This window comes from Bos javanicus, chromosome 4 (genome assembly GCF_032452875.1).
Source record: "Bos javanicus breed banteng chromosome 4, ARS-OSU_banteng_1.0, whole genome shotgun sequence".
Lineage (NCBI taxonomy): Eukaryota > Metazoa > Chordata > Mammalia > Artiodactyla > Bovidae > Bos > Bos javanicus.
In genome coordinates, this window is record NC_083871.1 from 10284090 (window position 1) to 10309503 (window position 25414).

General features: G+C 37.0%; 1 protein-coding gene across 4 annotated transcripts in view; it reads left to right on the plus strand.

Moving 5' to 3' along the window:
• Window positions 1-25414, plus strand: part of ANKIB1 (ankyrin repeat and IBR domain containing 1) — a 156983-nt gene that overhangs the window by 119665 nt on the left and 11904 nt on the right. For all 4 annotated transcript variants that reach the window (XM_061413407.1, XM_061413408.1, XM_061413411.1 and 1 more), the window contains 7 exons: window positions 989-1155; window positions 8927-9015; window positions 17145-17275; window positions 22084-22218; window positions 23186-23272; window positions 23357-23423; window positions 25028-25173. In XM_061413407.1, coding sequence (XP_061269391.1) covers window positions 989-1155; window positions 8927-9015; window positions 17145-17275; window positions 22084-22218; window positions 23186-23272; window positions 23357-23423; window positions 25028-25173 — 822 coding nt within the window. The remainder of the gene's footprint in view (window positions 1-988; window positions 1156-8926; window positions 9016-17144; window positions 17276-22083; window positions 22219-23185; window positions 23273-23356; window positions 23424-25027; window positions 25174-25414) is intronic.

The window sequence follows — 25414 nt, forward strand, 5'->3', positions numbered from 1 at the left end:
CAAGGTTCATTCACATTGTAGCATGTATCAGAATTTCTTTTTAAGGTTGAGTAATATTCCAGTAATGTAGTAGCACATTTTGTTTATCCACACTTTCATCCATGGACATTTGAGTTGTTTGTGCCTTTTAATTAATGTTAGTAATGCTCCTCGGAGAAGGCAACTGCACCCCACTCCACAGAGGAGCCTGGAAGGCTGCAGTCCATGTGATCGCTAAGAGTTGGACACGACTGAGCGACTTCACTCTCACTTTTCACTTTCATGCATTGGAGAAGGAAATGGCAACCCACTCCAAAATCCCAGGGATGGGAGAGCCTGGTGGGCTGCCGTCTATGGGGTCACACAGAGTCGGACACGACTGAAGTGACTTAGCAGCAGCAGCAGCAGTAATGCTGCTATGCATAATGGGTGTACAAATATCTATTCCAGTCCCTGCGTTTAATTATTTGGGGTATATATGCAGAAGCGGAATTACTGGATCATATGATAACTCTGTGTTTGTAATATTGATTTTTATGTATTATTAAAGTACCATGTAGAAATTTATTATTCTAATACAGCTAATCCTCAAATAAAATTGTTTATTATAATTATTTTCCATCAGAAAAGTAGCATATTGTGAGAAAACATTTTTAAATTACACATTTTCAGTATGAATAGTTGCATTTTTACTCTGTCATCAATCTACTTGGTTCTTAGATTATTCATTTTGATATTTGGCAAAACTAATACAATTATGTAAAGCTTAAAAATAAAAAAAAAGAATACATAAATTTTAAAAATTATTACTAAGGTAATTGCCACATTTTTTTCCTTCTTATTTAATACATTCCAGTACTGTTTTAAGTATTTCTTGAAACTGACTACTCTTTGTTTTTTCATTTCATTCTGTTTCATTTCATTCATTCTGAAGTAAATTGACATTTACACTCTGTTAGAATTGAGAGTTAAAATATTTTTTTATGTTTTGTTATTGCTGTTTAAACAGGCCTTTGTTGAAAATAATCCTGCCATTAAATGGTGTCCTACTCCAGGCTGTGAAAGAGCAGTCAGACTGACAAAACAAGGATCAGACACCTCTGGGTCTGATACGCTCAGCTTCCCCTTGCTCAGAGCTCCTGCTGTGGACTGTGGGAAAGGACACCTCTTCTGCTGGTTAGTACGGGACAAGTTGGAATAGCCTAGTCACCTTTCTGACAGTTTTTAAAGAGACTTTATACTCTGAGTCATGCTTTTAAGTAGTATTTTTAATACCGTTATTATTTATTTAAAAATGTGTACAGTGGTGATAGTTTACATTTACTGTGTGCTTGATGTGTGCCAACCACCTTGTCAAAATTTTCAGATATTCAGTTCTCCCAGCAGTGCTGTGAATGGAATGCTGTTATTATACCCATTTTACAGATAAGGAAATTTAGATGCAGAGTGGTTGCCCTGGGTTATATAGCTAGGAACTGGCAGAAATGAGATTAGACTCCGTCTCTGTTTGATGCTAGAACCCATGAATTTGAACTTTAATACCAAATTATTGACCTTAGATTAGAAAATATTTAGAGTTTGATATCTTTTCTTAAATTAAAAGACGCTTACTCCTTGGAAGGAAAGTTATGACCAACCTAGATAGCATATTCAAAAGCAGAGACATTACTTTGCCAACAAAGGTCCATCTAGTCAAGGCTGTGGTTTTTCCTGTGGTCATGTATGGATGTGAGAGTTGGACTGTGAAGAAGGCTGAGCGCCGAAGAATTGATGCTTTTGAACTGTGGTGTTGGAGAAGACTCTTGAGAGTCCCTTGGACTGCAAGGAGATCCAACCAGTCCATTCTGAAGGAGATCAGCCCTAGGATTTCTTTGGAAGAAATGATGCTAAAGCTGAAACTCCAGTACTTTGGCCACCTCATGCGAAGAGTTGACTCATTGGAAAAGACTCTGATGCTGGGAGGAATTGTGGGCAGGAGGAGAAGGGGACGACAGAGGATGAGATGGCTGGGTGGCATCACTGACTCGATGGACGTGAGTCTGAGTGAACTCCGGGAGTTGGTGATGGACAGGGAGGCCTGGCGTGCTGCGATTCATGGGGTCGCAAAGAGTCGGACACGACTGAACGACTGATCTGATCTGATCTGATCTTTTCTTAAAGTAGAAGTGTCTAGCAGTGATACTTAACCAGGGATGCCCAGAGTTTAATATAAAACAGCTTTTCCATATTTTCATTCTAGACCCTAACAAGTGAAATTCTGATTTAGTGGATTTTGAAGAAAAAACTCTTATGTGATTCTGTTGCACAGTCCCAGTTAGAAACCACTTCATGTATCTTGTGTTTTATATAATTTCTAGTGCCTGATGAGTACTCAGTAAGTATGAACTGGTGATAAATCAGTAATGGATGTACAGTCAGTGTGTGTAGTCACTTGACTGTGTGTTTGTCTAACATCAGCGTTATACTTTATTCAGAGTAGTTTCAATTATAATAACTTTTGTTTTTGTTTAATGATCAGAGGAAGAAATAGTATTTGTAATGCTTTTTGCTCATTTCCAGATTTATCACATATGCAAGGATATATTTGAGGTGGATATAAAACACTAATCTTTGTTTAGTATACCTATCAGAATCCAAAGTCAAATTGTAGCACTGCTAGATGGTAAAAGGGCATAGTTATGGAAATGTCCCTACCATGAAAGATCTATTTCTTACACTCATCATCATTATCATTAGCTAAAATTCTTATTTGAACTGCCAACCTATATATAGCAGTGAATTCTAGGTCAGGTGTCAATAACGTAGTGTCTGCACCAATTTTTTAAAATAAAGTTTTATTAGAACACAGCCATACCTGCTCATGTCAGTTTGTTTACCTATTGTCTGTGGCTGCTTTCAGACTGTGACAGTATCGAGTAGTTGTAGCAGAAACCATGTGGCCTGCAAAACTCAAAATATTTACTATCTGATCCTTTACAGAAAAAGTTTGCTAGGCTTCTATGCTAACTGCTTGAATATAATGATTAATAAAAGAAAAACAGTGTTTACTACTTTCATAACTAAATCAGATTCAACAAGTAAAATAGCAACAAAATACTGAATAAATAGTTAGAGTATATCCACATACCTGTATCCACATGTGGTAGTTTTACACAAGATTTAAAAAGCACATGCCTAATTTTTACTTTTGGGCTTCCCTAGTGGCGCAGCTTATTAAAAAGCAAGACATTACTTTACCAGCAAAGGTCCATCTAGTTAAGGCTATGGTTTTTCCAATAGTCATTTATGGATGTGCGAGTTGGACTGTAAAGAAAGCTGAGCGCTGAAGAATTGATGCTTTTGAACTGTGGTGTTGAGAAGACTTTTGAGAGTCCCTGGGATGGCAAGGAGATCCAACCAGTCCATCCTAAAGGAAATCAGTCCTAAATATTCATTAGAAGGACTGGTGCTGAAGCTGAAACTCCGATACTTGGCCACCTGATGTGAAGAACTGACTCATTTGAAAAGACCTTGATGCTGGGAAAGATTGAAGGCAGGAGGAGAAGGGGACGACAGAGGATGAGATGGTTGGATGGCATCACCGACTCGATGGACATGAGTTTGAGTAAACTCCGGGAGTTGGTAATGGACAGGGAGGCCTGGCGTGCTGCAGTCCATGGGGTTGCGAAGAGTCAGACACAACTGAGCGACTGAACTAGACTGAAGTGACTCTGTGGTAAAGAACCTGCCTGCCAATGCAGGAGATGTGATTTTGATCCCTGGGTTGGGGAGATCCCCTGGAGGAGGAAATGGCGACCCTCCCCAGTACTCTTGCTTGGGAAATCCCATGAACAGAAGAGCCTACTAGGCTCCAGTCCATGGGATCACAAAAGAGTGGGATACTACTTAGCAACTGAACAGCAGCAACAGATTTTTCATTTTACATGTTTTATTATTCAATGGTTGACCCTTAATTCCACCTCATTACCCCAGCAGAAGAGATAAGGATCCAGCAACAGAAATGGGAAGTGAGTTAATGAATATACATAAACTTAATTGTAGATAAATTATCCATAGATGAATATGAGTCTACTTTATTTAAAGTAAGAATATTTAAAATAAGGACATAAAAGAACTTATTTGAAGTGAGTTTCTTGAGAAACATAAGTTCTAGTACCTTCAAGCACTCTGCCTAGAACGTTACTAATTATGTACTATCCTTCGGAAAATCATTTTCTGAGCCCTCTGGTTCCTGTAAGCTTCCCTGGTTTAGAAAATACTGATTAAGAGGGTTTTTGAAGAGCCTACAAAAATGGAAACCACAGATTAGTAAAATGTTTAGAAAATAGAAAACACAAATTAGTAAAATATGTAGAAGATAAGATGATAAACTGTGGTTTCTGTGGTCTAGTTTTTATTAGTTTTTTAACTCAGGATTAGCTTTTATGTTCTTGTATTCTTCCCCACCTCTCTTTGTATGCTGTAGGTAGCAAGTTTGGATTAACTGAAAATATGGAAACTAATAGAGAAACCTACCAAGATAGATTAGATTGTAAAATATACATATGCATACGCATACATGATGCTGTAAGCTGTACATTTCTAATGTAGTGTTTAGAGAAATATGTCAGTTTACTCTTTCTCATACCCAAAATATTAGGCTGGATATACTCAATCTGCATTGGAAACTGTATGCCAAAATCACAGGCCCTACTTGGAATTTTATCCCAGTTTAAGGGGTCTGTGGATGGCCACGTGGATTTAAGATCACGCTTATTTACTCCTCCTGGTGGCAGGATGGTAGGACTTAGCCAATAGTATCATCATTTTCTAAGACTGCAATTCAAGATTTAACCTTGTTACTTTTCAGTTTTGAAATTCCTTAAGCTATGAGATTGATATATTTAGGTATATGATATATGTATTTTCTAGGATTTCTCTATTGCTTCACTTCTCTCACCATTGATTGGCATTTTTGTTTTTACATAGCTGCCTACTCATATCCACTGACTATATTCATACCTTTGCCTGTAATCAGAAATTCTAAGAAAAAAAGAAGTTCTAAGGAGAATTCTGCTGCCCTTATCTCGTGTTTCAAAGATAAAAAATCTGCCTCATGCAAAAGGAAGCTTTGCAAGAGAGATCTTTATAAAACAAAAGCATGTGATTCAGGGTTTGCTTCTTTCTTTCTCCCAAAAGTTCAAAAATATTTTCTAAATATGATTGTAAAAACCATCAGAAATGCCAATAATAATTTCTTCTTTTTAAGAATTAAATGTGACAGAATCAACTGAGAGCTGTCCCTAGGATATGTCTGCCTGGATAGAATGAATATATTCATTGTTAGGAGGGAAGGTGGGAGTAGGCGTTTTTCTTCCCACTACAATATAGCCCTTTCTGTTCTAACTTGTTCACCAACAAGTTCTGTGCCCTTAATAACTGAACCTAGAATGCTTTCTCCCACTAGCCTATATGATGACAAATTTGTCAAAGTATTTGCCACCAGTCATTGGTGTCTTAGTTAACACTTCTTCAGGAATTTAGCTTTCCAGTATCTACAGAACTTTCAGTATCTTCATTATTTCTATCAGAATACTCTCTCTCCCTGCACATGGCAAGATCTAGATTCAGATCAGATCAGATCAGTCACTCAGTCGTGTCCGACTCTTTGCGATCCTATGAATCGCAGCACACCAGGCCTCCCTGTCCATCACCAACTCCCGGAGTTCACTGAGACTCACGTCCATCGAGTCAGTGATGCCATCCAGCCATCTCATCCTCTGTTGTCCCCTTCTCCTCCTGCCCCCAATCCCTCCCAGCATCAGAGTCTTTTCCAATGAGTCAACTCTTTGCATGAGGTGGCCAAAGTACTGGAGTTTCAGCTTTAGCATCATTCCTTCCAAAGAAATCCCAGGGCTGATCTCCTTCAGAATGGACTGGGTGGATCTCCTTGCAGTCCAAGGGACTCTCAAGAGTCTTCTCCAACACCACAGTTCAAAAGCATCAATTCTTCGGCGCTCAGCCTTCTTCACAGTCCAACTCTCACATCCATACATGACCACAGGACTGATGAGTCACCTATTAACGTCTGACAGCATTGTCATTGCTGTGCTTTGCAGAAGTTCAGGCTTGTTTTCTCTTATGCCTTAGTTTTCAGAGAAACTTAGTAGTATTCAGTGGCAACACTCTCTCATTCACGGTTTTTGCTCTAACCTCCTCCTTTATTTATAAGCTTCTTTTAATGGACACGACTGAAGTGACTTAGCAGCAGCAGCAGCAGCATTGGAAAGTGGTAGAAACTGTGCCAACGGGCTGTAACACTCAGACATGATCATACTGATTAGGCTAGTGATTGAGGAAGCACCTGTGCCCTCCTGTGAGGTTCTAGAAAAGAAAAACTGACTGCTCTGTAACGCAGCATGGCCTCAGTGAGCCAAGCCCACTAATAAGCAAGTACGGCCTTTGGAAGACATGGCATTCATTTTTTTCAGACTCTATTTGAAAGCAAAGGACTTCTTCCTCCATTATTATTTTTCTTTTTTTCTGTCAGAAAATGTGTTGACAGTACAGTCAGTCATTGTGATACTGATTCTACTAGGAAATAAATAGTGAATACGCCGGGGGAGGAGGGAAATCCTAAACTTATTGAAAATAATTTATTTTACTGACTTCATTTGTTTTGTTTTAGATATTGCAGATTTGTAAAATTTCTGCACTGTGGTTTTTTATGTTCATTTGGGTTTTTTTCATGATTCATGAGAAAAATAGATTCTATATTCCATTTTCAGACAACACATGGAAATACTGTTCTTAGATCTGTGGCATATTTCTTATTCTAATATATGTGTCAAATTAAAATGAACAGTCATCACAGATATCCCTTACATTTCTGGAAAGCAGAGTTGATTTTAATATGTGCTAAAATATATACCGAATACATCTACCTCCACTTTTAATCAATGCTATATTTTTTTAAAGGCTGTTAAATTATAGCTTAGTTACTAAGGAGCTATATAAAACCAGTTTTGGAAAAGATTTCCCAAATACCAGATATGGTAATAGTCAGAAATTTAAGAAAATTATTCTTTCAAGGTGTACGTAGTGATTTTTTTAGGTATACAATTTGATGGCATTAAGTACAGTGTTGTGAAACTGTCATCCCATCCATTTTAGAACATTTTTATCATCCCAAACAAAATCTCTGTAACCAACAAGCAGTAACTCCCCACCCTGCCTCCCTGCCACATCTCCTGGTAACCATCATTCTACTTTTTGTCTCCATGAATGCCCCTATTCTAGTGAAGTCATACAATATTTGTCGTTTTGTATCTGGTTTATTTCACTTAACATGTCTTCAAGATTCTTTCCATGTTGTAGCATGTATCAGAAGCTCATTCCTTTTTATGCCTGACATTTCATTGTGTGTATATATATATACCTTTTTATGACTAACACTTCACTGTGTGTGTGTATATATATATGTATATATATTCATTGTTTATCCAGTCATATGGCAGTGAGCAGTCTAGTTCCCATCTTTTGGCTATTGTGAATAATGTTATGAGCATTGGCATCAAAGTTTGAGTCCTTGTTTCCAATCCTGTTGAAACTCTTTGAGGAACTATACCAAAGTGTTTTCCATAACAGCTGCATCATTTTACATTCCTACCAGCAATGCACAGGGGTTCCAGTTTTTCCACATTCTTCCATACACTTGTTCTGTCTTGTTTTTCAAAAATAGTAGCCATAGGTATGAAGTAGAATTGATATATTCTTAACATAGTGGAATGTTACCTCATAATTGTTTGTAAGACTCTATCTGTCAGTTGGCAAGTCTTCTTAACAAAGCTAAATTGTAAATAAGATTTTTGTTTAAAATGACACTGGTGATGATAATGGTGATGGCACTTATAGATTGCCTTTTTCTTTCCCCAAATTGATATTTTGTTATTAATTGTAACAGTTTGTCCTATAGACTGTCCTAATTCCTATATATTGAATTAAACAGTTTGTAAAGGTCTATGTCATTTTTAATGTTTGACTTTTATATGCCTATAGAAAGAATATATAATTAAATTACAATGATACATTGATGGGGTTTTTATTATTTAAATCAAAATTTGCCAAATGCCAATAGGACAGAAAAGTAGGATTTGTCAAACACTTGAAAGTCAGTTAGATTGCCCTTGCTGTTACTTGGGGATTCAGAGGTAAAAGTAGTGACAAGAATGTAATGTAAAATAGTACTTCCCAAACTTTAAAATGCAGAAGGGTCATACGGTTATTTTGAGAAAAGGCAGATTCTAATCAGTATGTCTTATGCAGTCTGCTCCTGTGCAGGTAAACAAGCCCCCAAGTAATGGCAGTGCTGTTCCCCAGGGGAACATACTTTGAATTGCAAAAATTTAAACTGTTAGTGAGACAGAACCTAACCGATAAAAATATCTTTACCACTCTTAAGGCCTGCCTGCATGCTAAGTCACTTCAGTTGTGTCCAACACTTTGCAACACAGGAGATGTGGATTTGATCCCTGGATGTTGGAAATACCCTGGAGAAGGAAATGACAATGCATAGAAGGCAAGAATACTAGAGTAGGTTGTCATTTCCTTCTCCAGGGTGTCTTCCCCACCGAGGGATCAAACCTGTGTCTCCTGCATTGGCAGGAAGATTCTTTACCACTAGCCCCACCTGGGAAGCTGAAGAACTAAGTTATAAATATTAGTTAATATGTTTAGAGCCTTTTAAAATGTGGGAATAAATGCACTGCTGAAGGAAAACTCTGGCCTAGTACTGCCGAGCTGTAGAGTCAGGCTTGCATCCTCTCTGCTGAAATGCTTCATCTCTCAGGGGCCGCTGTGCCATAGTGTTCTCAACTTTTCATTCAAAACAGTACTTCCCACCTGCTCTTTTATCTTGATGTTGATGAAGCATGTTTTAAAATTGCCTTTTCCATGTTTTCCTCTTCAGGGAGTGCCTTGGTGAAGCCCATGAGCCTTGTGACTGCCAAACGTGGAAAAATTGGCTACAAAAAATAACTGAAATGAAACCGGAAGAACGTAAGGGGAATTTTAGATAGCTATATATTTTCTAATAGCATTCCAAAGATAACGTGGTCCTGTTTCTTAGTCTTCATTTCTAAAGATTTCAGGTTTGTTAATGGAGAGCTCCCCTTTTAAGCCCTCTAGCCAGTATCATTTTGGAGATCTCAGGGGGAAGCATAGACAGGTTCCATGTTTCTAACAGACTTATTAGGACTCCAAGGTAAATAAAGTCACTCTAAGTTCTGCTCCTGTAGTCCTTCTCTTTTATCCTGGAGTGAGCTCACCAGCTTTTCTAGACTTCATGAGAAGAAATGCATGGTCTGTACTGAGAGGAAGCTTCCAGTGGAGGGTTAGGCAAGTCAATTTCTTGCTATTACGTGGTTCTGTAGATTTACTTAGATTAAATGTGATGTCTGTTTAACTAGTTTTTAATGAGATGTCTCTAAGTATAGTTTCTCCGTTCATCCTCACAGAAATGCTAGGAGACTGATGGTGGTTATGCCATTGCACAGATAGGAAGCTGACAGATTGGACTGAGTGACACAGGGCAAATAGAATAGGTTTGAATTAGCCTTCCTAATAGCAGTTCCTATGTTTGATAGGTAAATATATCTGCTTTGCCATAATTTTTTACCCCCTGACGTATTTTATGACAACTGTTTTATTTTAGATTACTATAAATTAAAACTCATTTGGAGTTTTTTGACTTTTTAAATATTGGAGTTTGAGGTATTGCAAATCAGGATTAAGAATTCACGTGGTTCATCTTCACTTATTATGAGCAAAGCACATAATAAAGATGACATCAATCTCCAGGGAGTACAGAGGCTAGTAGGGAAGCAGTCAGATATTACAGTTAGCTATCATATGGTAGCTAACATAGTTAGGTTAGATGAGAGTACAAAAACAACTAACTAGGTTGGGGACAGATGATGTTAAGGAATCCTCCTGATAGCAGCAAGATATGAATTGAGTTTTAGCATATCTGCAGAGGCATATCTGTCAGCAGCTAAAACAATACTGAAAGAGACTGGCTGGTAGCCTTGAGTTCCTCAGGCTTGTATTACTATTATATTGGACAATATACCATTGCCTGAAAAATGGTTCTCAGCATTTTATATTCACAAGATGATATTGTGCACTGACTCAGGATTATTCAGATTCATGGAAAAGAGACAACTTAAGTAGACTAGAATACCAGTTTATTAACTGACCATGAGAGCGATCTCTTTCACGTGTTAAGAAAATGCATGTTCTCTAAACAGGAGCAGAGGCAACTGGATAGTCTTAGGACATTTTATAGTGATATCTGGTTAATCATTGCTTTCCTGAACATTGATCGTTCAGTCAAATATCTTCTGAATACCAGCTTCCCAAATCAGAAAGGTTTGTATAGATTGTTCTTGGTCCCCTGGTTCATTGTATCTCTCCTCTGAATACCAGGTAGACTGTGTCATTGCTCTCTGGTTACCCATCCATTTTCCCTGTTCTTCATCCATGTGTAGTATGTCTATGTATGATAGTTCCATACAGAGATTAATACCATTACCCGCCAACACATTTAAATATGGCAAGATGATTGGATTTTGCTTTCTTTTCCTGCTTCTGACACCTGGAAACATCTATATTTCCGTTAGAGATGGCTTGCTATTGCCCACCTACCTGCATATCTTTATACATTCTGTGGAGTTTAAAATTAAGGTCCATGGGAGAAATTTGCAAAAGATGAGGCTGGAAAGACAGGTGTTGCCAGATTGAAAGAGTTCTTGCCAAATGGTCTGAGTTTATCCTATTAACAGAATAAGCTGTAGAATGCAGTGTTCGAGTAGGGAAGTAACATGGTTAGAGATACTGTTTATTAGGATAACTGATGACTAGGAGTGATAGACTAAAGGAGGGCTAGACCAGAGGTGGGAAGGTAGGTTTTTAGTTTGGGTCAGAGAGTAGATCATGATGTCACTGGTCAACTTAGGAGATTCAGGTAGAGGAATAGCTTTCAGGGGAAAATAATGAATTTTGTTGTGGCCATTTTGCACTCAAGTTACTTGAAAGACATATGTGTGGAGATGTCTGGTGGATTTTAACAAGTGCCTGTCTGCAGCTCAAAACAGATGCTGAGAAAACTTAGGAATACCTTGTTGCCTTTAAATGGTGTCTTCATTATGTCTTTAGCATTTATTTAGTGCTATTTTATGGTAGAATACAGAAATAGAATGCCCTCTATGCTCTTGAAATTTACATTTTAGAGATGGAGACAGCTGTGTACAAAACTCAGGACAATAAGTATTAGAGATGCTGTTAGAGAACAGTATACCTGTGATACATTGTGAGGGAGAGGAGAAACAAAGGAGGGGATTACTTAAGAGATCATCTAGGAGAGAGGTAGGGAAAGCTTTATAAAAATAATTGATGCCTAAGCCATATCTTGAAAAGTGGTAGATGTTCTTCACACAGACAAAAGTAAGAAGGGCATTCTAGGCTCTGGTGCAGTAGGGCTGTGAAATAGCACAGCATATCCAAGGACTGCAAGCAAGTCCCTTTAGCCAGTACAAACATGCAGTGAGAGATGAGACAGCGCTTGCAGGGGTGGGGTTGTATGTAACGCTGGGAGGTCTTGCTTTATCCTGAGACGCCAAAAAGGAGTTTTAAGGAAGGACATGGTAACTGAAGATGTTTGCTTAGAAAATCAGTCAGGTGCAAGTGTGGATGATGAATTAGGGAGTAGATAGGAGCACTGTTTCTGCAGTAACCTCAGAATGTACAGGTAAGATGATACAAGGGCTTGAACAAGACAAGCACCACACTTGGGAGGGGAGAGGTATATAGAAGAGAAATAAGATAACTTCATTGTATGTACAGCTTTTTGTACAGTATAGCTTTTTGGTGGAACTGTGACAGAAGATTCTTGCCTAAGACAAAGATCTTGATATGAAGAGAGAAGACAAATAGAGTTAGAAAACGGTGCACACGGGGTATACATGGCTGTCTCTGGTGCTCGGAGATAGGGAGACCTCAAGTGAAAACTGAAGATCACCCTCGGAGTCCCAAATGGTATCTTATTTCAGAAAGATGGAGGAACTTTAGAAAATTCGATAGGAAGCAAGAGACCCAAGACACCCACAAGTGGTCTACTGTAGAGGGAGCCAACACCAAGATTGCAGAGAAGATTCCCTGTTGCTAAGAAAACTTTCTCACTGTCCTGATGCATACCCACCACAGTGAAAGCTGGTAGTGACCAGTAAACTCTTAATGGCCACTTTTAAGTGTATGAAATTTATGGTAAGACTTAAAGCAAACAATAATAGGCCAATTGTAATACTTAAGTAGAACATCATTGTTAAATATACTAACACAAAAATAATACTCTAAAAGAGAAAAGTTTGATTTACTACTGTGTTGTGTTTACATATTAGTTTGGGTCAGGGTCACATATATTTGACATAAGAATTTTCAACAGAACTGGTAGATTCATGAGAGTGTTTTCTCCCTTATCCCTGGTTTTCCAGAGTCTTTAAATTATGAGACTTAAAAGGAGTGACAAAATCTAATTGATGAGAAAAATACTAGAAAATATACTGAGAAAATATTCTTTCAATGATTAATTGAAAAGAATTAATTCCATATAAAGTTGAAACACTGTCTTTTAGTACCGAACCTACCTCTGTTGTAGCTAATCAGAGCAAGAAACAGGAATGATTATATTTTCTGTGAAATTGTAATTTATAAAAATTTAACACCAGTGTTTTTTCATAGTACACATAATAATGGTTACTAAATGAAATTCAAATAGTTTTTAAGAAATCAGTCTTTAAAAGCAACTTTGTTTTCACTAACGGATGTTGATTCTATTAATATATTGTTATACTGTAATACTTGATTAAATGAAATTAATTTTTCTTACAAAGAGACTGGATTATTAAGGAAAGAAGATCAAGATCCACATGCAGCTGAAAAAAGAGTTTGGAAGTCTGAGGGGGTGAAGAGGGCTCACCAGGTAGATTGAAGGGACCTTGCGTGTTGTAGGTACTGAGAAAAGTATATACAAAGGGCAGATGTCCAAAATGAGCTTGCTCAGAGCACTGGTAGTGAAGGCATTTTTTCTAGCACAAGGATTTGTTGTTCTGATAGTTGATTATTTTCTGAACACCACTTACTTCATGTAATCCCCTAGAATGCAGTCAGAAACTAGCATTCTTTCTCCAAGGGTGGGAGAAAAAAACTGTTATGTTGCAAGCCACACAGCTGCTTTGTTTAAATGCCTTTGTGCTTTATTTATTGTAACAATGGACAATAAAGGTCATAAGAATATATTGGAGCCTCTGAGCTAAAAATAACGTTGTTGCTAAAGGGAGGAGAAAGGCCACTACTTCTAAACAAAAATCGGACATTGTACTTAGTAATTAGGTTTTATAGCAGCACCTTTTGTAGACAGCATTACCTCCAGAGCTCATTAGTAGCCGCTATGGGTAGTAACTCTACACATGGACATCACCATGGTCAACACCGAAATCAGAAATATTCTTCGCAAAGATGGAGAAGCTCTATACAGTCAGCAAAAACAAGACCGGGAGCTGACTGTGGCTCAGATCATGAACTCCTTATTGCCAAATTCAGACTGAAATTGAAGAAAGTAGGGAAAACCACTAGACCATTCAGGTGTGACCTAATCAAATCCCTTATGATTATACAATGGAAGTGAGAAATAGATTTAAGGGACTAGATCTGATAGACAGAGTGCCTGATGAACTGTGGATGGTAGTTCATGACATTGTACAGGAGACAGGGATCAAGACCATCCCCATGGAAAAGAAATGCAAAAAAGCAAAATGACTGTCTGGGGAGGCCTTACAAATAGCTGTGAGGAGAAGTGAAAAGCAAAGGAGAAAAGGAAAGATATAAGCACCTGAATGCAGAGTTCCAAAGAATGGCAAGGAGAGATAAGAAAGCCTTCCTCAGCAATCAATGCAAAGAAATAGAGGAAAACAACAGAATGGGAAAGACTAGAGATCTCTTCAAGAAAATCAGAGATACCAAGGGAACATTTCATGCAAAGATGGGCTCGATAAAGGACAGAAATGGTATGGACCTAACAGAAGCAGAAGATATTAAGAAGAGGTGGCAAGAATACACAGAAGAACTGTACAAAAAAGATCTTCATGACCCAGATAATCACGATGGTGTGATCACTGACCTAGAGCCAGACATCCTGGAATGTGAAGTCAAGTGGGCCTTAGAAAGCATCACTACGAACAAAGCTAGTGGAGGTGATGGAATTCCAGTGGACCTATTTCAAATCCTGAAAGATGATGCTGTGAAAATATTGCACTCAATATGCCAGCAAATTTGGAAAACTCAGCAGTGGCCAAAGGTCAGTTTTCATTCCAATCCCAAAGAAAGTGCCAAAGAATGCTCAAACTACCACACCATTGCACTCATCTCACATGCTAATAAAGTAATGCTCAAAATTCTCCAAGGCAGGCTTCAGCAATACGTGAACTGTGAACTTCCAGATGTTCAAGCTGGTTTTAAAAAAGGCAAGAAACCAGAGATCAAATTGCCAACATCCGCTGGATCATGGAAAAAGCAAGAGAGTTCCAGAAAAACGTCTATTTCTGCTTTATTGACTATGCCAAAGCCTTTGACTGTGTGGATCACAATAAACTGTGGAAAATTCTGAAAGAGATGGGAATACCAGACCACCTGACCTGCCTTCTTGAGAAACCTATATGCAGGTCAGGAAACAACAGTTAGAACTGGACATGGAACAACAGACTGGTTCCAAATAGGAAAAGGAGTACATCAAGGCTGTATATTGTCACCCTGCTTATTTAACTTATCTGCAGAGCACATCATGAGCAACACTGGGCTGGAAGAAGCACAAGCTAGAATCAAAATCGCAGGTAGAAATATCAGTAACCTCAGATATGCAGATGACACCACCCTTATGGCATAAAGTGAAGAGGAACTAAAAAGCCTGTTGATGAAAGTGAAAGAGGAGACTGAAAAAGTTGGCTTAAAGCTCAACATTCAGAAAACGAAGATCATGGCATCTGGTCCCATCACTTCATGGGAAATAGATGGGGAAACAGTGTCAGACTTTATTTTGGGGGGCTCCCAAATCACTGCAGATGGTGATTGCAGCCATGAAATTAAAAGACACTTACTCCTTGGAAAAAAAGTTATGACCAACCTAGATAGCATATTCAAAAGCAGAGACATTACTTTGCCAACAAAGGTCCGTCTAGTCAAGGCTATGGTTTTTCCAGTGGTCATGTATGGATGTGAGAGTTGGGCTGTAAAGAAAGCTTAGCGCCGAAGAATTGATGCTTTTGAACTGTGGTGTTGGAGAAGACTCTTGAGAGTCCCTTGGACTGCAAGGAGATCCAGCCAGTCCATTCTGAAGGAGATCAGTCCTGGGTGTTCACTGGAAGGACCAATGGTGAAGCTGAAACTCCAGTACTTTGGCCACCTATGCGAAGAGTTGATTCATTGGAAAAGACCCTGATGCTGGGAGGGATTGGGGGCAGGAGGAGAAGGGGACGACAGAGAATGAGATGGCTGGATGGCATCACTGACTCGATGGACGTGAGTCTGAGTGAACTCTAGGAGTTGGTGATGGACAGGGAGGCCTGGCGTGCTGTGATTCATGGGATCGCAAAGAGTCAGACACGATTGAGCGACTGAACTGAACTGAAGGGTAGTAAGTTCCTTCTGAAACTCCTGTTTTCCACCAAATTATCAAAGAGTTCTCTGCCCCAGCACCCTAATGAAGCCGTCTTCCCAGGTGGGTTTAGAAATGGAGTGGAGTCTGAGCAGTTCACGGCTGCAGTTTTTCTCTCTGCTATGTGGAAGAGCAGTGCTTTACAGTCAAGCAGTAGCTGCTGTTCTGTTCTTGACACAAACTGAAGTAAGTAGGTACTAAGGGTTCCGTGTGGCAAGACACCATCCCCCCTCCACTGCTAGACTCCATCAAATGGCTGCTGCTGGTGCTCAGGGCTTCCAGTTCATATGCAGAACTACTTCCCAAGGGTCAGACCGCAAACCTTTGTCCCCTTCCCTCTCCAGGGATTTGAATCTAGGAGTTGAGTGACTTTTTCTTTTAGACTTCAAAACTTAGAGTTGATTTCTCCCCTGCTTTCCTCAGTAGGGCTAACCTCTTAACCCACCCTTTCTAGACAATCTGCATATAATGAGGGCCTTAATAGAATGGACCACTCTCAAGAATTTCACAGTGATTTTCAGAATCTCTTTCAGTGAAGAAAACGTAGAACTTTCCTCTGTACTTGAAGTTAGAAAGCAAACTTGAGTACTGACAATCTTGCAGGAAAAAATAAATTTTAAATTACCCATCTGCCACTCTCTCCAGCCCCTAAATCTCTCTGTAGGCGGAAGTAGGGATTTATAGAATATAAAATGTAAAATTTAGAGTCTTTAAAAACCCTGACATTCTTTAAGATTGCAGAGCTCATATTAAAATAGAATAAATAGTTTATAAGGTTGGTGTGGGGATAGCAGATGGGAGGACCTTGCCAGGTAGTCAGTCAGTGGCCAAATCATGAAGGCCGTTGTGTTCTTTGCTAAAGAAATTTGATTAATCTTGTAGTCAGTGAGGAACAACTAAAAGATTTAAAGATTTGTATTTTTAAAAGATCACTTTACAGAGGCAATTTAGTGGGGTTTAGGGGACGAGGGATAAGGATCTGGGGAGATTAAGTTGGTTTCTGTGTTTTAATTGTCTAGGCAAAAGGTTTGGAGGATCCTAGCTGGAAATAGAGAGGAGATGGATATGAAAAAGTAAGAGAGAAAACCCGTGGGATACAGCAGATGAGGCAAAGAGGAAGATGTCCAAGATCATGTTCTTCCTAGATTGATTCTGGGTAGATAATCAATCATTTACCAGCACTGGAGGTAGAGAAAGGAGATTTGGGGAAAATAATGAATTTAGTTCTAGACATGTCGTTGGATTCATTTTTAGTTTATCTTAAATAATCATGGGTTAAAAACTTTACCATAGACTCTGATAGAAAAATAAGTATATATATTTAAAACTGAGAGGCAACCTGCAAAGAAAACTTTGAGTGTTTTTCCATCTGAAGTTGTACACTAAATTGTTTATTTTTGTATTTGTGCTTAATACTCCAAAGTTGTAGGAGTCAGTGAAGCTTATGAGGATGCTGCCAATTGTCTCTGGTTGTTAACTAACTCCAAGCCTTGTGCGAATTGTAAGTCTCCAATACAGAAGAATGAGGGATGCAATCACATGCAATGTGCTAAGGTAAGTTAAAGAGGATTGTACTTGCTTTGTGGTTAGAACCTTAATTTGATTGTGAATCCAAAGGAAAAATACTGTAAGCATAAAAATCTTGTCTTTCAGAGTGATTCTAGGAGATTGTATTCCACATTCTTTGTTAATTAATGTAAATGTTGATGTATATTACTAAATTTTACAGTCATGGTGAATGTTAAAAACAAAGGTAAGGATTCCATGGTCCCTGTCCAGATCAGAGACGCCAGAGTCCATGATCCTAAGAGAGTTCTGTGTACATGTAAATGTGTAAATGATCAAGTGCCACCTTACATGGAGATGTTACAAAGCTTATTTTGGAGCACACTGCTTAGTCTCGAGGTTCAAATCAGGCCCCAAGCGAACCCTTTAAGCCCAAATTTAAATCCTGTATAAGAAAAGTGCCCAAAGCAGTGTGCAGACTTAAGTTTGCTAATACAATCAATTAAATAAGTAACTTATTACTATATTGAAAGTGAAAATGTCTCTTGGCTAAAAATTAATAATTACTTTTAAAAGGTTACCCTTCTGACTTAGTTGCACAGAAAGAAACTACTATATTTAAAAGGAATATTCTAGAAGTTAAGAATATTTTATTAATCCATGCCTACTTTCATGACTGTTTTTGTTTAATTGTACTGTCTCAATTTTTTTCCTTATCCTTGGAAATGCCATGTATATAAAAATATTTATTTAAAATTATTGAGAGAAGAACAATATAATTATTCTGATTTAGGATGTGAAAGAAACCCATACAGTTAAGATTTAGATAAAATACATCAATATCTTAAGTACTTATTGATTTTTTACCTTGAAGCTAATAATCATTACTATGACTTCAAAAATAATGACAGTTGCCAGATGATTTTATATTATAATAAATTAACATGAGTGAATTGTCTTAGTGAGACAGCAGTGATTCCTCAGAAGAAAAACTTTGTACAGTGTTCTGAATGCTCAGGAGTGCTTGTTAGTTCAGCTGATCGGAGCAAAATTCTTTCATTTATATGCAGTTGTATTTCCAACATTCATATTAGTTTTTTCTTAGACAGTCTGATACAGACTACATAGATGTGTAAAAGAAAATTTTTTACACAACAAAAGGTTGACCATAAAAAAATCAGCAGATGGGGTACTAATAAAAAGACCAAATCCACCATTGTTACCTTTATTTCAGTCATAACACTCACCAACAGTAAGTAGTTGATGAATACATATCAAGTAAATAAATATTTTCATGAACTAATCAGGCTAATGATACAGGGTAACTTATCTTAAAGTTTGCTTAAGCTTCTGTTATATATTAAAAGGAGCACTTACTTACATTCTATAAGAATAGTCTTGTTTTTGTTGTTGTTGCTCAACATTTTTTAATATTTGATTTAAAATTATATGTATGTAAATGCATACCTATTTCTTATGGTCAGTTTCTGTACGTCATCAAACAACATTTATTTCCAGCAAACTCAAGCCCTGCCCTATCTCATTCTGATAATTTTTTTTTTAACTGAAGGATAATTTTTACAGAATTTTGTTGTTTTAGTATTTGCATTCAACAGAGGAAACTGATGAGTAATTCTTTCATTCTTATGACATAAAAGGAGACATCTAGAAAGTAAAAGTTTTTATGCTTTTAGAGGTTTTTTTTTTTTTTTTACTTTTAAGGTAGAACAAGAAGTCACATGTAATTGAATCCATATTATAACACAATGACTAAATGATAATATGCCTTTATTAGTTCTTCAGTGTTTATTATTATTCAATAGATAGTTTTTACTATCTGGAATCAAATTGTGAAACATTTTAAAATAATGACAGATTTGGCAATATAAAAATAGGTTCATTTTTTTTTTTAAACTCAATTCATTTCCCTTTAGATGATTTTTAGGAAACTATTTAAATTTTATTCTTACACATTTTAAATCACTTGAAATTTGATCTGGCTCTGTGGAAAATGTATATGCTGCAACTAAAAAATTACAAATTATCAAAGTTCTATTTTCTTTTTCTTATCATAGAATGTAAAATTTCTTATCATAGAATGTAAAATAATGATAATTTTGCTCAACTCAGATAAATTTGAACTTGGATTTGAAATGGATTGATTTTCTAAGAAAATTTAATTTATTAAACTAACCCTAGAAGAAATATCCCAACAACCTCACTCCCCAGACGAGTTTTTTTCAACAATGTCTTCTTTAAAAGCAATAGCCCCTAACAGTTTCACCATAAAATTTTATCAAAACTTACGGAATAAGTAATTTCAATATGATTTGAACTGTTTCTGGGACAAATAGGAAAAAGGGAAAACCTGGAAACTTTCAGATTATTATTATAAAATGAGTAGAGCCTTGATATGAGCACTTGATAAATATTGAATGTTTGTGTGTGTGTGTGTGCACGTGCACATGCACACTGAATCCTGTCCAATTCTTTGCAATCCCAAGGACTGTAGTCCGCCAGACTCCTCTGACCATGGGGTTTCCCTGGCAAGAATACTGGAGCGGGTTGCCATTTGCTTCTCCAGGGGATCTTCCCATCCCAGGGATCGAATGCACCTCTCTCGAGTTTCCTGCATTCGCAAGCAGATTCTTTACCACTAACACCACCTGGAATCCCCATTGAAAGTATAGATCAGTCTTACTTATGAATAACAATGCATGAGTCCTAAATAAGATATTGGAGGAGAAAATACAGATATTAGTGAATATAATCCAGCAGAGTACATTAGAAGAGTAGTTGACCATCAGTTATATCCAAATGAAAAAACATGTTTTTAATTTTTTAAAAGGTAATTAATCACATGGGGTTTATTTCAGGAATATAAGAATGGTTTGATATTTTAAAAGCTATTACTGTACCTCATCTTAGTAGATACAAGATGAAAAACTATGTAAATTTTCTGTAGATGCTAAAAAAAGGATTTAACAAAAACTCAGCAACCATTCTTTATAAGACACACAAAGAAATAGGAATATACAAAATTTTCCTTTCAAGTATGACAAAAATAAATTTACCTTAGTCCAAAAATTAGCATGGTATTTAGTGGGGAAACTAGTGGTACTCTCCTAAAATTGAGAACAACATAAAAATGCTCTCATCACAAATATTATTAACATTGGACCGAGGATACCAGTCAACATAATTCAACAGTGAAAAGAAATTGAGGATGTAAAGATTAGAAATGAGGTAATAAAACTGTCTCTTGTTTTTTACAGACAGCATGATTGTATACCTAGAAAACCCACAGAATCAACTGAAAAACTATTGCAAACAATAAAAATTTAATTAACTAGCAGAATACAAAAGTTATATGCAGAGAGTAATAGCCTTCACGTGTTCCAGCAACATCCAGATAGAGTATATGCTGAAAGAAAAGACTTCCTTTATCTAGAAAGAAGCTTAAGAAATGTGTTAGAGTACCTGAAGAAAATGTTAAGACCCCTATCTTTAGGTCTTAGAAGTGGACAAACAAATGGAAAGCTAACAAAGTTCTTAGAAAGATTGCAACAAAAATACCAGCAGGTTTTATTTCTTCATCTAGACAAGTTAATTCAAAAATTCCTATGGAGAAACGAAATAAGAGCCAAAAAACTCTGAAAAAGAGCAGTGAGGAGGAACTGCTGCTGCTGCTGCTGCTGCTAAGTCACATCAGTCGTGTCCAACTCTGTGCGACCCCATAGACGGCAGCCCACCAGGCTCCCCCATCCCTGGAATTCTCCAGGCAAGAACGCTGGAGTGGGCTACCATTTCCTTCTCCAAGTGAAAAGTGAAAGTGAAGTCACTCAGTCATGTCCGACTCCTAGCGACCCAATGGACTGCAGCCTACCAGGCTCCTCCGTCCATGGGATTTGCCAGCCAAGAGTATTGAGTGGGTTGCCATGTCCAAATAGTAGGCCACACTCTAAAGGCTCAGTAATTAAAACAGCATCGCTCTGGTACATGAATCTACAGATCAACGAAACAAAGCCCAGGGAAATAGATCCATACGTGGGGATTTAGTGTTGGAAAAAGGAAGCATCGCCAACCAGAAGAGAAATGTGGGCTGTGTAATAAATGGTATTGAGACAACTGGACAGCTGCATGGGAGAAAGTTTAATTCATACTGAATACCCAGATAAATTCTGAATAGATCAAAGATGTAAATATTTTTAAAAAATAAGCTGTAAACGTACTGCGAGAAAACATCGATTTTAATTAGGAAGATCTTTCTGACTCGAAATCCATAAGCATTTAAGAGAAAAAAAGGATATATTTTCATACTGGAATGCTCGTATTTTTGGCATTGTTTGAAAATTACAGTGATTAAAGAATTTTTTTAATGAGAAATAGGTTTTTTGTTAGATGTTCTGATTAAAGACCTTTTTAATTTACTCCCATTTTCAAAACCAGTTTGTCAAAGTCAACAGAAGTTTTCAAATACACTGGTAGAGCTTTAGAGACCAAAGTAAGATTACTGTGCACGTGAAAAATGAAGCATTTGTCAGTATCTGTTTTTGTTATTTGGAAAGAGTATCATATTGATATTTTTAAAGGTTTCTTGAGATTACTTCATATTATTATTTATATTTTAATTTATCCTTATAAACAATAATTTTAAACTACCCCCACATCTTTCCATAGTGCGGATAAGGCCTTCAGAGAAGACCTGAAACAGAGGGCTTGTCTTTGAGAAGGTTTGTGTCCCTGGTCACACAGGCAGGATTGTTTAATCTCTTAACTAATTGATTAACTAGGAATTGAAAAGTAATTTGCATACCAACATGGGGAGATGTTTGCACATATGTTTTCTTTTGCAGTGCAAGTATGACTTTTGCTGGATTTGTCTGGAAGAATGGAAAAAACATAGTTCTTCCACTGGAGGATATTATAGATGTACTCGCTATGAAGTCATTCAGCATGTGGAGGAGCAATCCAAGGAAATGACTGTGGAGGTAGAGAAAACTGTTTAAGCCAAGACCTCTGGTTAAGCCACTTAATACCAGTGGAAGTATTTTGCATTTCTTCTTTTCCTACCTTTATTGTAATGAGGCATTAAATTCAATACACTTTTACGTAGCCTTTAAACAAAATGGCTCTATAAGCCTGAGCTCTTTTTTTTTTTGTTTATATGGATAATATCAGAAAAGACATATATCCCAGCATAACTCTAAAATGACTTAAAAATAATTGTAACATTATATCAACAATATGCTATGTTATTTCATACAGTAAGTATCTTAGTCTGCTTGGCTGCCATAACAAAATACCATAGACCAGGTGGCTCAAATGAGAAAAATGTGTTTTCCACAGTTTTTGAGACTACGAAGCCCAGGATCAAGATCTGTGCCAGTTCGGTTTCTGGTGATGACTCTCTTCCTGGCTTATGGACAGCTGTCTTTTTACTGTGTCTTCACAGGGAGGAGAGAAAGCAAGCTCTGGTGTCCCTTCCTCTTCTTGTAAGAGCACCAGCTCTGTTGGATTAGATCTCCACCCTCATGACCTTGTTCCACCTTTGTCACCTCACAGGGTGATACCACAGGGCCTGTTTCCAAATATAGTCACGTTGGGGGTTAGACATTCAACATATGAATTTGATGGGAGACATGTTTCTGTCCATAGCAATAAACAATATAATAAAACATTGAAGATTTGATGACCATAGGGCTTGAGAGACATATTTACCTCACACTCTGGGAATAGTGGATTCAGGTTTGTCACAGAAAATACAAATGCAAGACTTTATCCTGGAAAGCGTTTAAAATGTATTGGTTATTATTTTCTCAACAAAGCAAGCAACAAATTTGTATGCATTACTATCTTTTACTAATAAAAATTTTTTGTGTGGTCAAAAAAAGCCAAATTTTAATAGCTAGTACTTTTGTTTATATTATAAAAGTCATTTGGACTTCTGTTTCTTAGGCTGAAAAAAAACACAAGCGATTTCAGGAACTTGACAGATTCATGCACTATTATACAAGATTTAAAAATCATGAACATAGCTATCAGGTATGTCCTATATCATTTCAGATGTACTGTATAATACTGTTGTGAGTAAGAAAGAAAATGATATGTTTATTTCTATTCCTTTAGTTAGAACAACGCCTTCTTAAAACAGCCAAAGAAAAGATGGAGCAATTGAGTAGAGCTCTCAAAGAAAGTAAGTTATAAGTGATATATATGATAGTTAATATAAAATATCTGTCATGCTTAAGTCACTTCTTTGGTAGGAGATTAAGACCCTTAAAGGAATATATTATCTCCATTAGCTCATTTGGTAGTTTGGAGTTCTTTGAAGTCCAGAGTGCAATTTAGCATTTGAGGCCTCTGATTAGGTTTTCCTTACCTCACCTTCTCAGCACACATCATGGTTTTGCTTACTCTGCACCATTGTTGATGCTCTACAATGTGGGCAAAAGTATATGGACTGAAAAGGCATCCCTGACCTAGTCAACAGAGCAGGATTCACAGGCTGTCCAGTTGTATGACTAACTCCCAAAGATTCTTGAGAAATTTAGCAGAGTGCCTTATGGAATGGAAGTCAAGTACAGGTTTGGGAGAAAATCATCTCATTGGTAAATAATGGACATTGGAGTCAAAAAGCAAAGGCATGAGCGCTTACTTATGGTCCCTAAAATGGAAGTTCAAAAAGAACATTCCTAAAAATGGATTGAATTCTAGTTACATAATTAGAATATAATAAATACCTCACAGTGACTATACAGCATACAGGTTCTGGCATGTTTGTTTTAAAAAGTCATATTTTTTAAATTATAGCTTATATATAAAAGGTTTTAAGCCTAAAATGCAATCAATCATCTTTATGTTTTTTTGGTCCATTTTATAAAAGTAGTGAGTACTAACAGCCTTTTCATGAGAATAACTTCCTTACTAAAACAATAACTGTAAGCTAAATAGCTTAGAATGGGACAAAAAGCATTAATAGCAGCTTAATCTCCGTGTTAATTACTAGTTCTTAGACCATAGTAATGACATAACTATATCAAGCCAGTAGTAAACTCTTGAAGTGTTAACTATCCACAGTAAAAATTGAAAGAAAAAATCCTCACAGATTCTACAGTATGTTCTGTCACCGATGTGTCCCTAATACTTAGAACAGTGCCCAAAACATGTAAATATAAAATAAATACTTGTAGATTTGAATTGCTGCTTCTGTTCAACTTTTTGGAGGTTCTAGCCAGCATAGTAAGATATAAGAAAGAATCAAAAGAAGATTCAGAAAGGAAGAAATGAAGCCACTCTTCCCTTCTTCTGCTCTCTCTCTCCCTGAAGTGTTCATTTACTGCTAATAGCGTTCACTACCCAGTTGTTCCCCCACAATGTTATATCTTTTACCTTACAATATCATTTTTGCAGAAGCATAATTTATAATTAGACTTTTTTTTTAAGAACTTAGGAAGGCATTTGTTCTGAATTCTGCTAGGGACAACCTGAGAAACTTAGTAAAGCCTAGAACTTAAAGCTAGATTTGTTTACAAACAGGGTGAGAACAGAATCCAGGATCATTGTATGCTTTCCTTTAGGACTGCATTCCTGGGATACTGCAGGGGTGTGTTCCATTTATAAATGTATGCAGGTCACATAAATGCAAAATGTATGAGTTTTACATAGGTTTTTAGTTTGATTCAAGTAAATATTATGATATAGCTTCTTCAGTTTCTTCTTGGAGAAAACTTAGTTGTTTAATTTTATTACAGCATATTTACAAAGAAATTTTTTTACCATGCCTGGTTTACTTTATAGCTGAAGGAGCCTGTCCAGATACCACTTTCATTGAAGATGCAGTTCATGTGCTCTTAAAAACTCGACGCATTCTTAAGTGTTCTTATCCATATGGATTTTTCTTAGAACTTAAAAGCACAAAGAAAGAAATTTTTGAACTCATGCAAGTAAGATATCTTTTTTTATTAAACTTAAATGCAGTTATGATGAAAAACAGGTTTTCTCCTTTCTCAACCGCTTTACAACTAAGTTTCATCTTACTAGAGTGTAATTAACAATTTTGTTTCCATTTTTAGAATGTTTTTTAAATAAAACAAAAGTTACAGTAATAAACTGAAATTTTCTTTATGTTTGAATTTGTCACTATGTAGATTCGAGTGAGCTCTGAGCTAGGCAAGCATTTCCCAC